This window comes from Chelonoidis abingdonii, chromosome 1, assembly GCF_003597395.2.
Source record: "Chelonoidis abingdonii isolate Lonesome George chromosome 1, CheloAbing_2.0, whole genome shotgun sequence".
Lineage (NCBI taxonomy): Eukaryota > Metazoa > Chordata > Testudines > Testudinidae > Chelonoidis > Chelonoidis abingdonii.
In genome coordinates this window covers 8,567,465-8,583,670 of record NC_133769.1, presented here as the reverse complement: position 1 = coordinate 8,583,670, position 16,206 = coordinate 8,567,465, and the positions used below count along the sequence as shown (strand labels likewise).

Genomic DNA, 16,206 nt, shown 5'->3' with positions numbered 1-16,206 from the left:
TGCTTCTGGGAGAGAGCGTTCCCATTGGCATAATTACTACACCTCCCCGAGAGGCGGTAGCTATGTTGGCGAGAGAGCGTCTCCCACCGACATAGCACGGTCCACACTGGCGCTTAGGCCAGTGTAACTTAAATCGCTTGGGGAGGGGAAGGCTTTTCCACACTGCTGAGCGACATAAGTTATATTGAAGTAAGTGCTACTGTGTACAAGCCCTAAGGGAGGGAGTAGGAGCTGTAGTTGAAGTGCCCATGACAGTCCTATACGCCTCACAGGACCAGCTGCTAGCACTGCAGTGCTCAGGAAAGGAATTCTAAAGAAAATACTGTAGTTGGGGTGGGGCTGGCGGGGAGGAGACCTTCTTAGGAGGAACAGAAGTTATAAGTTCCCAAGTGCTGTGTGGATTTAGCTAGCTCATCAATGTAGTATAAAGAGAGTCTAGATCAGGCAGGGAAAGCCAGGAAACAGAACTCTGGTGAAGATGGAATGAGAGCCCCTGATTGGAAGAACATGGTTAAACAAAAAGGCCTCAAACAGACCATTTCCCCCTCATGTACCCTCCTGGGCCCAAGAACAAAAATAAACAGCGGTGAGGTCTGAAAGGACCCAAAGGATACAATCCATCCAGGAGAAACCTTTCCATTAACCTGCAAGTAGAGAAATGACACAGGCCCATTAGTCCTTACCAGATCATCTTATTATCTTCTTTCTCCTCATCCCGGATACAGATAGGCACCCCACTCCTACACATTCAGCCTCTCTCTTGGCCTCAGACAAAGCTAATACACCACTGTGTAGGTAACAACAATAACTAGAGCTGCTGCTTTGTGCAGGGGAGAGGGAGAGACCAGACACTGGTTGAGGAGTGCCAAGCTTGTATGTTGCTGGAGCTTTCCTGGCATGTGCAATAAGGGCCAGTTACTTACTTGGACTTCCCCACAGCGCTGTCCCCCAGACAGATAATCTTCACGTTCTCATCTGCATCATACTTCGTCTGGTCCAGCTCCTCACACGAATCTCCCCCTGGTGCATCTCTAGCCATGCTGCCTCCACCCTAGCTGCACAGAAGCCACCTCTCCTAGGACCAAGGGGAAGATTTTACTTTTCTGAGCCTCTCAGAAAGAGCTAGGATAAGCTACTAGTGTTACAGTCTCCTTCCTAGTCGTCAAAGAGCAATTACAATAACCAGAGGTGGGCAAACTATGGCCCGCAGGACCCTCCTTCCCGGCCCCTGAGCTCCTGGCCCAGGAGGCTAGCCCCCATCCCCTCCCCTGCTGTCCCCCCTCCCCCGCAGGCTCAGCGCACCGCACCGCTGGCACAATGCTCTGGATGGCCGAGCAGCGCAGCTGCAGAGCCGCAGCCTGACCCAGTGCTCTGTGCTGCGCAGTGGCTTGGCTGGCTTCAGCCACAACCACACCACCAGCCACGGGTGCTGCAGGCAGCGCGGTAAGGGGGAAAGGAACAGGGGGGGTTGGATAGAAGGCAGGGGAGTTTGGGGTGGTGGTCAGAGGGTGGCGGTGTGAATAACAGGGGGGTTGAATGGGTGCAGGGGTCCCAGGGAGCAGTCAGGAAGGGGGAGGTTGGATGGGGCAGCGGGGGGCAGTGGTTCTGGGGGTTGTCAGGGAGATGGGGTGGGTGGATGGGGCAGGGGTTCTGGGGGGCATTCAGGAATGAGAGAGGGAGTTGGATGGGGGGGCAGTCAGGGGACAGGGATTGAGATAGGTGGATGGGGCAGGGGTCCGGGCCATCAGGGAACAGGGGGGTTGGATGGGGCAGGAGTCCTGGGAGGAGGCATCAGGGGGCAAGAAGCAGGGAGACATAGGGGCCGGGCCACACATGGCTGTGCCTCCCCTAACTGGCCCTCCATACAAACCCAATGCGGCCCTTGGGCCAAAAAGTTTGCCAGCCCCTGCGATAAATGGAACCACTGTGCTGGATCAGACGCCAGCCCTTTGGTGGAGACACCTAACCAGAATGGAATGGAAAGGCACCAATTCATCCAGAGCCTCCTGACACCATCGACAACGCCTTGGTTTCCCATCCCTCCTGGGGGCAGCTCCCCACCTGTCACCCCTCCCCCCCCAGGGGCAGCTCCCCACCCCTTCCCCAGGGACAGCTCCTGGCTACCCCACCTATCACCCCTCCCACTCCCGCCTGGGGACAGCTCCTGGCTACTGCATCTATCACTCCTCCCACCCTGGGGACAGCTCCTCTCCCATCCCCCCGAGGGCAGCTCCCCACCTATCACCCCTCCCCCTGCCCCACTGGGGGGACAGCTCCCCACTCCTATCCCTCGGGGACAGCTCCTGGCTACCCCACCTCTCCCCGCTCCCTCCCAGGGACAGCTCCCCATCTCCGGGGACAGCTCCTGGCTACTCCATCTATCATCCCTCCCCCCACCCGGGGACAGCTCCCCGCCCATCACCCCTCCCACCCCTGGGAACAGCTCCCCACCCATCACCCCACCCCTTCCCCGAGGACAGCTCCTGACTACCCCGCCTGTCACCCCTCTGGGGGGCAGCTCCCCACCTACCACCCCTCCCACCCCGGGGACAGCTCCTGGCTACCCCGTCTGTCACTCCCCCCCAGGGAGCAGCTCCTCACCTACCCACGCCCTCACCCCCTGCTTGATCCGACTGTTACAGGATGGCTGGAAACAGCTCCTGGCTACCCTCATTCACCCTCCTCCTCCATGCGGGAACAAGCTCCCCCACCTTTAATCACCCCTCCCCCCCCATGAGGAGGAACAGCTCCCCACTATCCACTCTACACCGATCTAGGCAGTCTCCTGGCTACCCCCATTCACCTTCCGCCCCCGATCCCCCCAAGAACAGCTCCTGGCTACCCTATCTGTCACCCCCCGAGGTTAGTCTGCATCTCTATCACCCCATCTCTCCTCGGAACAGGTCTCCTGGTCTACCCTTACCTGGTACACCCCTAGGGACACGCTCCCCTACCTAACACCCTTCCCCCCCGGGACAGCTCCTGGCTTATCCCCCATCACCCCTCTCCCCCCGGCGGGCAGTTCACCCGCCTATCACCCTCCACCATCTTAGGAACACAGCTCTCTCGGTTACCCTGCCTGATCACCCCACGCCGAGGCAGGCGCTCCCACCTATCAACACTGCTCCCCAGGACCAGCTCATGGCTTACCCCCATCACCCCTCCCCCCCGGGGGCAGCTCCCCGCCGAATCACCCCTCCCCCAGGGAACGGCTCCTGGCGACCCCGACCTGTCACCCCCCGGGGGCGAGGCAGCTCCCACTCTGCCAGGCTGGCCCCGTTTCCGCAGAGCCATGGCCCGGCGCTCACCGGTTTGGCCAGCGCGTCCCCGCTGCTACGCGACGCCCGGTGGCACTAGGGCCCGGGGCTGCTCGCCCACGCGCCTAAGGGACCTCGCGGCCAGCGCTGTCCACAGAGCGCGCTGAGGCCGTCCGAGCGAAGCTAGAGCTGAGCGGGTTGGGCCTGAGACACCCAAGCGAGGCGCCGTATCACTGCCCTCGCAGGGCCAGGCCCGCGGGCACCGCGCCCCTCTCCGATCTGGGCACATGGACCACCCCTGTTCACCATGGCGGACGCGGGCCCGAGGCCCGCTGCGCCCCGCCGCCCCCAGTGCACGCGTCTAGTGCTGGCCGCGCGCGCCATGGTGGCGCGTTGTGTGCGCTTCGCGCGCGGCCGCTGCAGCTCCACGCTGGCGCTGCTTGAAGCTGACGCCGTGGCCACCCGCTGGTGTTGTCGAAGGTGAGGGGGGTCTTCGCGCCAGTCTCCGCTCCACGCCGGCTCAGGCCGGCTGCGCTGCGCCGCGCCCGCCCCGCCCGCTGGACAGCCCGCTTGGAGCCAATCCCCGGCCGGCCCGGGTGGGTGTTAGCTAGGTCGGTTTACCCCCCCCCGGCCCGGCCTGCCACCCTAGCAGCCTCCCCCGCCCTAGGCCGGCCCGGGAGGTGATTAGTTGGTGGTACCCGCCCCCGGCCGGCCCTGCCCCCCAGGAACGCCTTACCCGCCAGCCGGGAAGGTGTTAGTTGTGTTGGTACCCCCCACACACCTGGGCCCACACCTCCGGGAGGCCTTCCCCCCGCCCCTGGAGGTGTCGTTGTTGGTTGAAATACCGCCCCCCGGCCGCCTGCCCCCCTAGGAGCCTCCCCCCGCCCAGCCCCCCGGGAGGTGTTAGTTGGTGGTACCCCCTGCCCGGCCCATCCCCCCGAGAGGCGTTAGTTAGTGATACCCCCCTGGCCTTGCCCATGCCCCCCTCCCCCATGCATTAGTCATTGCTACGCCCCGGGAGGCGGTAGTACCTCCCCTTCCCCCCCCTTCTGTTTATTGGACACTGACCCATGTGAACACAACTCCTGGGCCCAGTTATGCCCTGTTCCGCTGCTGCGGAGCCTGCCAGATCCCTCCCTGGATTGCCCATATCGAGCTGTGCGCCACAAGCTTAGTTCTCTTTTAGAAAGACATTTGCTGGGGTTTCTCTGTCAGCAGAGACTGGCACAAGAGCTTGATGAGGCAAGAACTGCCCCATTCTTGCTGGAGGTGCCACAGCAAACAGGGGCCCTACCCCAGAATTCAGGTCGGTGGAGTATGAGGCCTTGTGAATTATTCTAGTTGCACTGTATCTCTTTCCAGGAACTAGCCTGTACTTGGCGCCTGTGCTTGGCACTGCAGTCTCTCTTGCTCTGACCACACCTTTCTCCCAGTAGTCAGGATCCTTCTGGTCCCTTGGCTGAAGTCTTTGTTCTGCAACATCTGATGTGTTTGTGCCTCACCCTTGCCCTGCCTTTTCAGGCTGTGCACGAAACCATCCTAAATAACAAATTCCTCATTGTGCGGACCAAGGAGCTGATGTGGAGAAGGGAAGATAGCCAGCGATTTTACCAGGAGCACTCAGGTAGTGATCACAGGGAGCTTGCCACTGATCCTAACTGCGCCCTTCAGGGCATGAACCCTGGGACGGGAAGTTGTCTTTGCTCATGCAGGGCAGTGGGGAGCACAGGGAAAGGCCTCTCTCAGGAAGGACACTGCAGAAGGACAGGCGGTTGAGAGATAGGCAAAGAGGAGGAGAGAGTTGGAAAGACTCTTGTGTGGAGAGAGGTTTGAAGACAGATTGTATAGTTCGGTGATGAGACGAATGAAAGGGGGCATGACAGAGGGATACAGAACTGATTTCTCTTGGAAGGTGCTCAGATACTATGAGGATAGATGCCAGTATAAACCCTAGGACAGATGCAGGTAAATCAGGAAGTCCTGTTCACTCTCTCTGAATGCAGCAGGTCATTCAAAGAACCCAAAAGGCACTACACGTAAAACTTATTATAGGAAATATTTATTATGCAACACACAATCTGTGAAACTCACTGCCAGAGGCATTACTGAGGCCAAGAGTTCAGTAGGAGTCAAAACAAAATTAGACACTTACGTGCATAGTTCTCTGCTACAGACTTCTTGCATGACTTTAGACTAGTCACTTAGTACCTCAGTTCCCCAGCTGAGACATGGAGATAATCACACTTCCCTACATGCCTCATGTTGTGAAGATAAATACAGTACATTAAAAATTGCCAGGTGCTCTGCTCCTGGAGTAATAGGGGCCAGATATGTACCATGGATGGATGGATACAAACAAATAAACGGCTTCTGTTATATCTGCTAGGATAAGTTTCAGAGTGGTAGCCAGGTTAGTCTTGATGGTATCTTAAAAGTAGCAATTCTTCAACAAAAAAAACTTCAAAAACAGACTCCACTGAGAAACTGAAGAGCTGGAAATAATTTGCAAACTGGACACCATCAAATTAATCCTGAATAAAGACTGGGAGTGGATGGGTCATTATAAAAAGTAATTTTCCCTCTACTGATACTCACATCTTCTTGTCAGCTGCTGGAAAGGGGCCATCTTGATTACATTGGCCTTGTTACCACTACAAAAGTAATTTTCCCTCCTTTGGTATTCACCCCTTCTTGTCAACTGTCGAGAATAGGCCACTTCCACCTTAATTGAATGGGCTCATTAGCAGTGACCCCCCATTTGGTAAGGCACCTCCCATCTTTTCATGTGCTGTAACAGGGATCGGCAACCTTTGGCATGTGGCTTGCCAGGGTAAGCACCTGGGCAGGCCGGGCTGGTTTGTTTACCTGCTGCTTCCGCAGGTTCGGCCGATCACGGCTCCCACTGGCCGCTGTTCGCCACTCCAGGCCAGTGCTTACCCTGGCGAGCCATGTGCTAAAGGTTTCCGATCCCTGTGCTATAATATATATCAGGGTAGGCAACCTACGGCACGGGTGCTGAAGGTGGCATGTGAGCTGATTTTCAGTGGCACTCATGCCTGAGTCCTGGCCACCAGTCCAAAGGGCTCTGCATTTTAATTTAATTTTAAATGAAGCTTCTTAAACATTTTAAAAACCTTATTTACTTTACATACAACAATAGTTTAGTTATATATTATAGACTTATAGAAAGAGACCTTCGAAAAAGGTTAAATTGTATTACTGGCACGTGAAACCTTAAATTAAAGTGAATAAACGAAGACTGGGCACACCACTTCTGAAAGGTTGCTGACCCCTGATATATATTCTTCTTACTGTATTTTTTACTCCATGCATCTGATGAAGTGGGTTTTAGCGCACAGAAGCTTATGCCCAAATAAATGTGTTATGCTCTAAGGTGCCACAAGAACTCCTCGTTACTTCTGCTAGGATGAGATAAACCCTCCTGCTGCAGGGAGGAGCTAGCCATTGACCCAGAGGGCTGGGGAGACTGTCCCACAAGGGCAGGTTATCCCAGAATTGTCCACTGGGGGGTTCTGCCCCTGCTGTCAAAGCAGCTGATATCAGTCCCAGTTAGAGACAGGCTTCTTTGCTAGACATGCCCTGGGCTGGCAATGCTTCTGTTCCTATTGTAAGAGCAGCAAAGGAAAGGGCAGTGGGGTGAGGGGAGGGTGGTAGGGCAAGGCCAAGCAAGGCTATCAGTATGACGGGGAAACTGGGCATCTCTGCCCCCTTAGAGTGAAATGCTGTCTCTCTCCTTGCAGGGCGATTTTTCTATCAGAGGCTGGTGGAGTTCATGGCCAGGTACCTCCCCTCCCCTTCCCCATCAATCCTAGCTCAGCGGTGGATCCCAGCCATGGGGGTTGGGAGCTGTTCTGGCTGTTAGGAGTGATGGGGGTGACACCCACGGTCACACACATGCCATTGCCCCCTCATGCTGGTGCTGCTTCTAGCAATGCTGCTTCCGTTTGGCCATGGGAGGCTCCTTCACCTTGGTAAACCCTCTCTCCCCTGCCTTGGTAAGGGGAGAATGGGGGTGGGACAGGGCAATGGGCAAGCTCATTCCTGGATTCATGAAACTTGTGTCCCAGAGAGGCAGCATTCGTAGGACAATGAATGATGCTTAGGCCTCAAGGCTAGAACTTGGTGACTCCAATCCGGCACCAGCTGATCCTCAGTGCTGCCCTGACAGCATAGCCCTTAGGGGAGTGTGAGTTGTACTGTTAGAAATGCCATTCTTTCTAGGCTACCTTAAATCAGGTCACTGCCCTGATATCAGGATGTTTTAACAGTCTGGGATAACCCTGGGGTCCTGGCTACTGTCATTTCTCAATCAGCCTGTTCTGTGACCCCGAGGACTGCTGCATGGCAGCCCCCTTCGCCTGCCACTCTGACTCTGCTGTGTCTGTGGCTAGAAAGCACTTGAGATGCCCACATCCTGCTGTAATCTTGTCTTTTCTTTTACCCACCTGGCTATGTTTTCACAGTGGCCCAATGCGGGCTTATATCCTAGCCCATGAAGATGCTGTTGCACGCTGGAGGTCTCTCATGGGACCCACCAAAGTGTACCGAGCCCGAAACACAGCTCCAGACTCCATCCGAGGAGCCTATGGCCTCACTGACACGAGGAACACCACACATGGCTCAGGTAAGAACACCAGGGCAGTCATTGGGGTGGAGGAAGGCCAGATGGGGGCACTGTCTCAGTGCACTCATTGCCTCTGCTGGTGCCCAAACCCCACGTCCTTGCATCACTGCAGGTTCCTCCCATCTAAGCAGACAGGCTCCATTCACCCCAGCCTGTGACTCAGGGATACACTGGTAGAATTTAGGCCCATGAGCATAGGCTGTCCCCTTCACCCCTCTGAGCAGAACTCAGGGTACGATCAAGGCAATGTGCACCACCACCTCAGGCTATCTCTCTCTCTCTCTCTCTCCTCTCACAGACTCGGTGGCATCGGCCCGTAGAGAAATTGCCACCTTCTTCCCAGAGTTCAGCGAGAGTCTCTGGTACCAGCAGGATGAACCACATCTGCGCTGCGGCCTGGCACACTACGATGCAGGGGAGCGTGTTCACAGCCTACCCAAGGCTGGCAGGACAGAGTCATCCTAGAGCAGTGGGGGAAACTTACCATTGACTAACCCCCTTGGAGATGGGGAGGGGGCATTGCCTTTCATGCAGAAAGTGCTGCTAGCAGCACCAGCTGGACTATCCCTGTAACAAGGACAGGGAGCTATGTAATGTCTGTTACAGTGGGCGAATACCAGATGCAATACACATTACACCACGCTCTGGGGGAGTGTCTCACTTACCTCTGGCTGCACGTGTAGCACCTAGATAGCATGGATGCTACAGACAAACCTCAGATACCAGCTGGAATCCATTGAACTCCAGCATGGCAGAGGAACCCCAGCCTGCAATTCACCAGCACTGTGTGCGCTCACATATAAGCTGGGTGCAGTGGGCTACCCCCACAGGGCACAGTGCTGTGTGCAGGGGTGAGAGCACAGGTGTCAGTGATGAGGATGAGTGTGGAATATCTCTGTGAAGCGCAAAGCCAATCCCACTGCCTTGCCCACATGCAGTGTGGATGTTCATTACCAGCGACAATCTTCCTTGCTTATCTTGTGCTTTTGTCTGTAAAGCATTTCTCCAACACAGCCATGGTGTGCTGCAGTAATAAAGCTTTCTTTGCTGCAGGCATATTCATTGACAGAGCTTGCTGAGGACAGAGTGGATCAGCTGGCATGGCCGAGCCACATCTCAGAGATACCTCTGTGTTACGTGGGAGACACAACTTCACCTCTAGGGTGCTGGTTTCAGCCTAAGCCCAGGGTGGTGGGATGCAACGAATCAGGGTAAGAGCCTGTGGTTGAGCTCACTGACCTTCGAGCACCCCCTAGCATCAGTGGCACTATCTTTAGCTTCAGCAGTTCTTACTGCCCACCTGCCTATGGCTCTGCTCTTATGTGTCTCAACCCTCCACCCAAGTCACCTAAGGTCAGACCCCTTCTGGGGTATCATGAACAAGTCCAAACAAAATTGAATAGTTCTTCTGCCCTCTTGGGCTACTGAAATCATCTCTTCTCTACTTAAAGACCCTATCTGGGGGCTTCCCTTGCAGGAGCCTATGCTTCCCCTGTAGCCCACTACCCCCATTCTCTGTCTGTGTACCCTAACCCGCCGCTTCTCTCAGAAAGACCTGTCTCCTCTGCTCTTTCTCCCTCAATTGAGCTCCCTCAGTCTACTTTATTATGGCTTAACTCTGCACCCTGTGACCAGGAGCCAGTTAGCTATCCACCTCCCTGGGTGTAAAGCATGACAAATTGGGTACATTCACTAGCCTTGCATATGATGGGGATGAAGCCCCATCACAGAGCCTTTATCCTCTAGTGGATGCTGGCTCCAATCCAGCCCCATGTCAGGGGACTGGTGGGAATGGAAAACTTACCTTACAAGAAGAGACTCGAGGATCTTGGCTTGTTTAGCCTGACCAGACAAAGGCTGAGGGGAGATATGAGTGCTCTCTGGAAATACATCAGAGGGATAAATATCAGGGAGGGAGAGGAGTTATTTAAGTTAAGCGCCAATGTGGATCCAAGAACAAATGGCTGTAAACTGGCCATCAACAAGTTTAGGCTTGAAGTTAGGTGAAGGTTTCTAACCATCAGAGGAATGACGTTCTGGAACAGCCTTCCAAGGGGAGCAGTGAGGGCAAAAAACCTAAGTGGTTTCAAGACTGAGCTTGATAAATTTATGGAGGGCATGGTGTGATGGGGCTGCCTGCAATGGCATGTAGCCAGTCTGCGACTGCTAGCAGCAAGTACCTCCAGCAGCTGGTGATGGGACGTGTCGTAAACAGATAGTTAAGGGTTAATGTCTCTTTTACCTGTAAAACGTTAAGAAGCTCAATAAACCTGGCTGACACTGACCAGAGGACCAATAGGGGGACAAGATACTTTCAAATCTTGGTGGAGGGAAGTCTTTGTGCTCTTTGTGTTGTTTGCTCTCGGGACTGAGAGGGACGGGACATCAATCCAGAGTCTCCAAAGCTTTCTGAATCAGTCTCTCATGTTTCAAACTTGTAAGTAATTAGCCAGGCAAGGCGTGTTAGTCTTATGTTTATTTTCTCAACTTGTAAATGTTTCTTTTTGCTGGAAGGATTTTACCTCTGTTTGCTGTAACTTTGAACCAAAGGCTGGCGGGGAGGGCCCCTCTGGTCTGTAGGAATCTGATTACCCTGTAAAGCATTTTCCATCCTGATTTTACAGAGATGATTTTTACCTTTTCTTTTTAAGAACCTGGTTGATTTTTTCCGTGTGTTAAGATCCAAGGGGATTGGATCTGGACTCACCAGGGATTGGTGGGGGAAAGGAGGCTGGATGGTTAAATTCTCCTTGTTTTAAGATCCAAGGGGATTGGATCTGGACTCACCAGGGATTGGTGGGGGGGAAAGGAGGGGGATGGTTAATTTCTCCTTGTAAGATCCAAGGGGTTTGGATCTGTGTTCACCAGAAAATTGGTGAAGTCCCTCAAGGCAACCCCGGGGGGGGAGAAGTTTGGGGGGACAGAGTGCCCCAGACACTGAAATTCTGGGTGGTGGCAGCGTATACCAGATCTAAGCTAGTAATTAGGCTTAGAAGTGTTCATGCAGGTCCCCACGTTTGTACCCTAAAGTTCAGAGTGGGGAAAGAAACCTTGACAGGACACTAGATGGGGAGGGCTCTGAATTACTACCAGTAATTCTTTCCCAGGTGTCTGGCTGGTGGGTTTTGCCCTCTCGCTCAGGGTCTAAGTGGAGTCAGAAAGGAATTTCCCCCCGGGTCAGATTGGAAGAGACTCTGTTTTTTTTTTTGGCTTTCCTCTGAAGCATGTGTAACTTGCAGATTTAAACTAGTGTAAATAGTGGATTCTCTGTAACTTGAAGTCTTTAAACCATGATGTGAGGCTATCAGTAACTCAGGCAGAGGTGAGGGGTCTATTACAGCAGTGGGTGGGTGAGGTTATATGTCCTGCGATGTGCAGAAGGTCAGACTAGATGATCAAGATAGTTCCTTCTGATCTTAATGTCTGAGTGGTTTGAGCATTGGCCTGCTAAACTTAGGGTTGTGAGTTCAATCCTTGAGGGGGCCATTTGGGGATTGGTCATACAGCACAGGGGCCTCTATCCTGGAAAGGAGTGACTGAAAAAGATTTAGAGGTTGTGGATGAGCTCCCAGGGTTATGCTGTGGCCAAAAGAACTAATACAATCCTGGGACTGATAAACATGGAATCTTGAGTAGGAATAGAGTGGGTTTTTTTACATCTTTATTTGGCACTGATGCAACCACTGCTGGAATACTGTGTCCAGCTCTGGTGTCCACATTTCAAGGATGTTGATGAATTAGAGAGGATTCAGGGAAGAACCACAGGAATGTTTAAAGGATTAGTAAACAAGCCTTATAGTAATAAACCCAGGGAACTCAATCTATTTAGCTTAACAAAGAGAAGGTTAAGGGGTAACTTGATTACAGTCTTTAAGTACCTACATGGAGAACAAATATTTAATAATGGGCCCTTCAATCTAGCAGACAACGGTACATCAAGATCCAAAGGCTGGAGCTGAATCTAGACAGATTCAGACTGGAAATAAGGCATAAATGTTTAACAGTGAGAGTAATTAACCACTGGAACAATTTACCAAGGGTTGTGGTGAATTCTCTGTCACTGACAGTCGTTAAACCAGGACTGGATGTTTTTCTAAGATATCTCCTCTAGGAATTATTTTGGGGAATTCTGGCCTGTTATATAGGAGGTCAGAGTAGGTGATCATAATAGTCCCTTCAGGGCCTAGAATTGATGAATCTATATCTAAAATAGGAAGCCTGTGAAAGAATTAGTGGGACACCTAGATCATCAAGAAGTAAAAGAGAGCAATTAAGAAAGATAAGGACATTGATGAGGAGCTAAATGATCTATACCAGTCCTCACTGCAGAGGATGTTGCGGAGGTAATAAGTAATATATGTAGATATACCTGTCTCATGGAACTGGAAGGGACCCTGAAAGGTCATTGAGTCCAGTCCCCTGCCTTCACTAGCCAGGACCAAGTACTGATTTTGCCCCAGATCCCTAAGTGGCTGCCTCAAGGAGTGAATACACAGCCCTGGGTTTAGCAGGCCAATGCTCAAACCACTGAGCTATCCCTCCCCTCTCTGCCCCCCACCTGCTCTTTCCTTATAATATCCAGTTGCTAGCAGTGACCAGAAGAAATGATGCTGGAGCAAATTGTTAGTTTATGAAGCACAACGTTGTTTAGGTTAGGTAGAATCAGAGAGGACTGTGAAATATTCAGAGACGTGACCAAGCCAGAGGGATGGGCAACATGACGGCAAATAAAGTTTTATGTCAATAAATGCCAAAAGAATGCACATTGGAAGAAAATGTAAACTACTCACATACCTTACAAGATCTGAATCAACTCAGGAAGGGGACCTGGTGTCTGTGGAGACAGTTCGGTGGTGAATTCTGCTCAGCACACAGCTCTGGTCAATAAGGCAAACCAGATGTTAGGGTGCATAAGGCACAGAATGGAGGATCATATGGAAAATATTCTAATGCCTTTATATAGAGCAATGGCAGCTTTCTCTGGACACCATGTGCAGCAGAGGTCTCCTCTTTTCAAAAAGGATATGGCAGAAGTAGAGTAGGTTCAGAGAAAAGCAACAAGAATGACCAAGGGCCTGGAAAAACCTATGAAAAACTGGGATTGTTACCTGGGAGAAGAGACACAACCTGGAGCTTTCCAGAGCCCAGAAGCAATTCTTTCCCTGTTTCTGGCATATATTGCTGAGTCATAGCAGCCATAGTAAGTCAATGCTTACAGGCGGTCTGGATCATCCCAGATGGGGGATAAGCTTCTCCTAAGGGCTATTGTTTTTCCTAATGACCCATTACCCTAAATAGGCCCTTTCACTTAGTGGGCATCACCCAGATGTGACTACATGTGAAATACAGATAACATGGTCAATATTCATAACTTCAGATACAAAAACGATACATGCATACAAATAAGAATCATATTCAGCATATCATAACTCTTCCAATGACACCTTGTCACGGAGTCCCTGGGCGATGCTCTGGAACTGCTCCCCACAAAGGCAGTCAGGACTCTGGGGAGCCTCCTCTCCCTTGGAGCAGACTTGTTCAGGGCAAGAAGCTCACACGTCTTCACCTCCTGAGTCTCTCCTTGGAGCATTCAGCATCCTCTGCCCCTCTGTGTGCTTCCCCCAGCAAGCCCACCCCAGCGGGGTCCTGGGGAAGCCACAGGGTCCTGCACTCCCACTTCGCAGTCAGATATGACTCTCAGCCAGCCAGTAAAACAGAGGTTTATTCGATGACAGGAACAGGGTCTAAAACAGAGCTTGTAGGTACCGCCAGCCGGACCCCTCAGCCGGGTCCATTCTGGGGGGCAGTGAGCCAGACCCCCCTGTCTGCACTTCACTCCTCGTCCCCAGCCTGCTCCAGACTGAAACCCCCTCCAGCCCCTCCTCTCTGCTCAGCCCCTTTCCCGGGCCAGGAGGTCACCTGATCTTTTTGTTTCCAACACCCTCAGTTGACACCTTTGCAGAGGAGGGGCCCAGGTCATCAATTGCTAGGAGACAGAGTGTCAGGCATTCAGGTGCACTGGCCCTTTGCTCTGTAGAAATCACACACCCTTATTCCACCACCTAGATACTTAAGAACTGCACAGGGGACACTGAGGCACCAACACAGTATTCAGAGAAAACATTAAGAACATTCCCAGTTTGTCACATCTCTCCCCCCTTCGAGACCAAACTGAGTGAGGTCACTTCAGTCAGTGACCTGGGGAAGTTCGAACCCACCAACGTTCCCAGAGATGCTCCAGCATCTCTCCCGTTCCTTGGTGTGAGTTACACCAGGACCATCCAGTCTCACACCCTCCCTTAGGTCAGGTGTGCTTGATGGCACTCGCAGGCCGCATGTGGGAAGGTTTATGCGGCCTGAACCCTTTTGCCACCCTATATCCCTGGGGTTCAAACTGGGATTGGGTCTTTTCCCAGCACTCTGGGCTGCGATTCGGGCTCTCGTGGTTAAGAGCCCCCATCTTGGCCTTGGCCAGCTCTGGGCTTGGGCAGCCGCTCAGCCCCACGGATGAGGTCCATGGGTTGTAAAACGGCTGGATCCCATCTAAAGCCAGCATGTCCTTGACCTCTCTCTCCAGGTTCTGGGCTGTTTTCCCAGTGACTGTGAACGGGGAACACCTGATGGGGATATTGCCTCCCACCTTAGGGAAGAGATCTCCCAGGGGGTCTTCCCCCTTCTCCTCCCAATCCTCCTCTTTCAGGTCCAGGGGTCCCCTCACTCTTCTCCCATCCAGCAGCTTGAAAGGGAAGAACCCTGTGGATTCCTGGGGCACCACCAGGTGCCTCCCGATACCCCTCAGTTCTACTTCCCCTTGGGGAGCCCATTCCCGGTACAGGAATCCCTTCTCCCGCAGGACTCTGTCCCTGCAGCTTTCCCTAAGGGGGTGGCCAGCAAGTTCCCTCAGCTTCTCCAAAGAGGGATCCTTGCGCAGCTTGATCTGGAATACAGCAGCTGGGGCAAGGAGTGGGACCTGCTCCCTTTGCTGGCTGGGCCTGGGGTCACAGCCCCCCGAGCCCTGTCCCTGGTAGCTCCCTCCCTGCTGTGTAATCACTTCCCAGCAGCATGTCTGGACCAGGCAAACCTGGTTGGCAGCTGACCTGCCCTACCTGGGTGTCCCCCATGTCAGCTGGGGTCTCAGCTCCCCCCGTGCTCAGCACTGCCCTTGCTGTCCCAGTGGGCGCAGACAGCGAGCTCTCTGCTCTGGTCATAGCATCAGAGCCAGCATGAGCTCTGGTGTGCAGGGGGGGCGGGAAGCATCTCTCCCTCCCACTCAGCCCCAGGGGGCTGGTTACAGGCAGGCAGGTATCCTGAACCCAGCAGCCCCTGCCCCCCTGCCAGCCAGGTCATTTGCATTTTCACTGACCATTTCTGTCCTAGCCAATTGATTCCCTGGATTTGAATTCAAACCCTCGGCCGTTACAGGAGCAGGGCCTGGATCCTGTCCCAAAGAGAGACAGTCACCTCCAACAGGGCCTCCCAGCTGATATCCTGGAGAACTACCAGCCAGCCCGACCCCTCCTTGGTCTCACAGGGATCTGGCCATAGGCAGGGCGAGGGGCTTCAACCCGGGGACTTTCACCCAGGTCCCACAGCCCCTCAGCATCTGCTGCATCACCCCAGTTCTCCCTGTCCCAGGGTCTTGCCACCCCAGGCGTGTTTCCCCACTGACCCCTGGGAACACCCCTATGTTTCTGCGCTCCACCATCGCCAGTCCATACTGCTGCTGCTTCTCCTGCAGTTTTTACTCGGGCTCTTGCTCTCTCTCACGGTCCTCTCACTCTCTCAGACTCTGCTCTCATCCATCCATGTCCAATCCCCTGATGGGGAACCCGATCGTGAAGACTCTCGTCTGGTTGGGGACCAGACTCTCGGGGATGTCTGGCTGCTGCTCCAGCTGCTCCCAGATCCTCTTGTAGCCCCATCTGGGTCAGGAATCTGCTCCTCAGAGTGGTCCTTCTCTAACTGCACAATTAACTGTGCCTTGGTGAACTTCCCCATGCGTAACCCTCTTTGTACACAGGATCACAATATCCTTCTTAAGGAGATGGTGATAGGCCATCACTTCACCGTTCCCAAGTTGCTCTGGACTCACAGGCCTGTGTGCTTTTGACTCCCCCATGGTTTCCAGGAAGAACTCCTGGTGTGCCAGCCCTTCTCATTATCACCACCTCTTTGCCAGGGTCGAGCTGCAGACTCCTCCACCCCTGGGACTGCTCCTGCAATCCCCAGGGGAACCCTGCTACTGCAAAAATCCTTCTCTTTCCCAGGGTCAAGCGGCACGCTCCTCCGCCCCTGAGACTGCTC

The 16,206-nt window shown here is 53.5% G+C and overlaps 2 protein-coding genes across 3 annotated transcripts in view; one reads left to right on the top strand and one right to left on the bottom strand.

The window, feature by feature from the left end:
- The window catches only part of LOC116838328 (rab-like protein 2A), a 38,976-nt gene that overhangs the window by 13,332 nt on the left and 9,438 nt on the right, over positions 1–16,206 (bottom strand). The window contains exons 2-3 of one of the 2 annotated variants that reach the window (XM_032803419.2): positions 924–1,075; positions 615–644 (exon numbers count right to left, since the gene is read on the bottom strand). In XM_032803419.2, the coding sequence (XP_032659310.1) occupies positions 615–644; positions 924–1,039 (146 nt within the window). In that variant the 5' untranslated portion in view covers positions 1,040–1,075. Of the gene's footprint in view, positions 1–614; positions 645–923; positions 1,076–16,206 lie in introns of those variants that run through there. The other variant, XM_032803422.2, reaches the window with a different exon arrangement.
- On the top strand, positions 4,508–10,538 carry NME6 (NME/NM23 nucleoside diphosphate kinase 6). Its single transcript, XM_032803425.2, has 4 exons — positions 4,508–4,881; positions 7,019–7,058; positions 7,742–7,902; positions 8,201–10,538. The coding sequence occupies exons 1-4, from the start codon at positions 4,743–4,745 to the stop codon at positions 8,365–8,367; spliced, it is 507 nt and encodes a 168-aa protein (XP_032659316.1). The 5' UTR covers positions 4,508–4,742; the 3' UTR covers positions 8,368–10,538.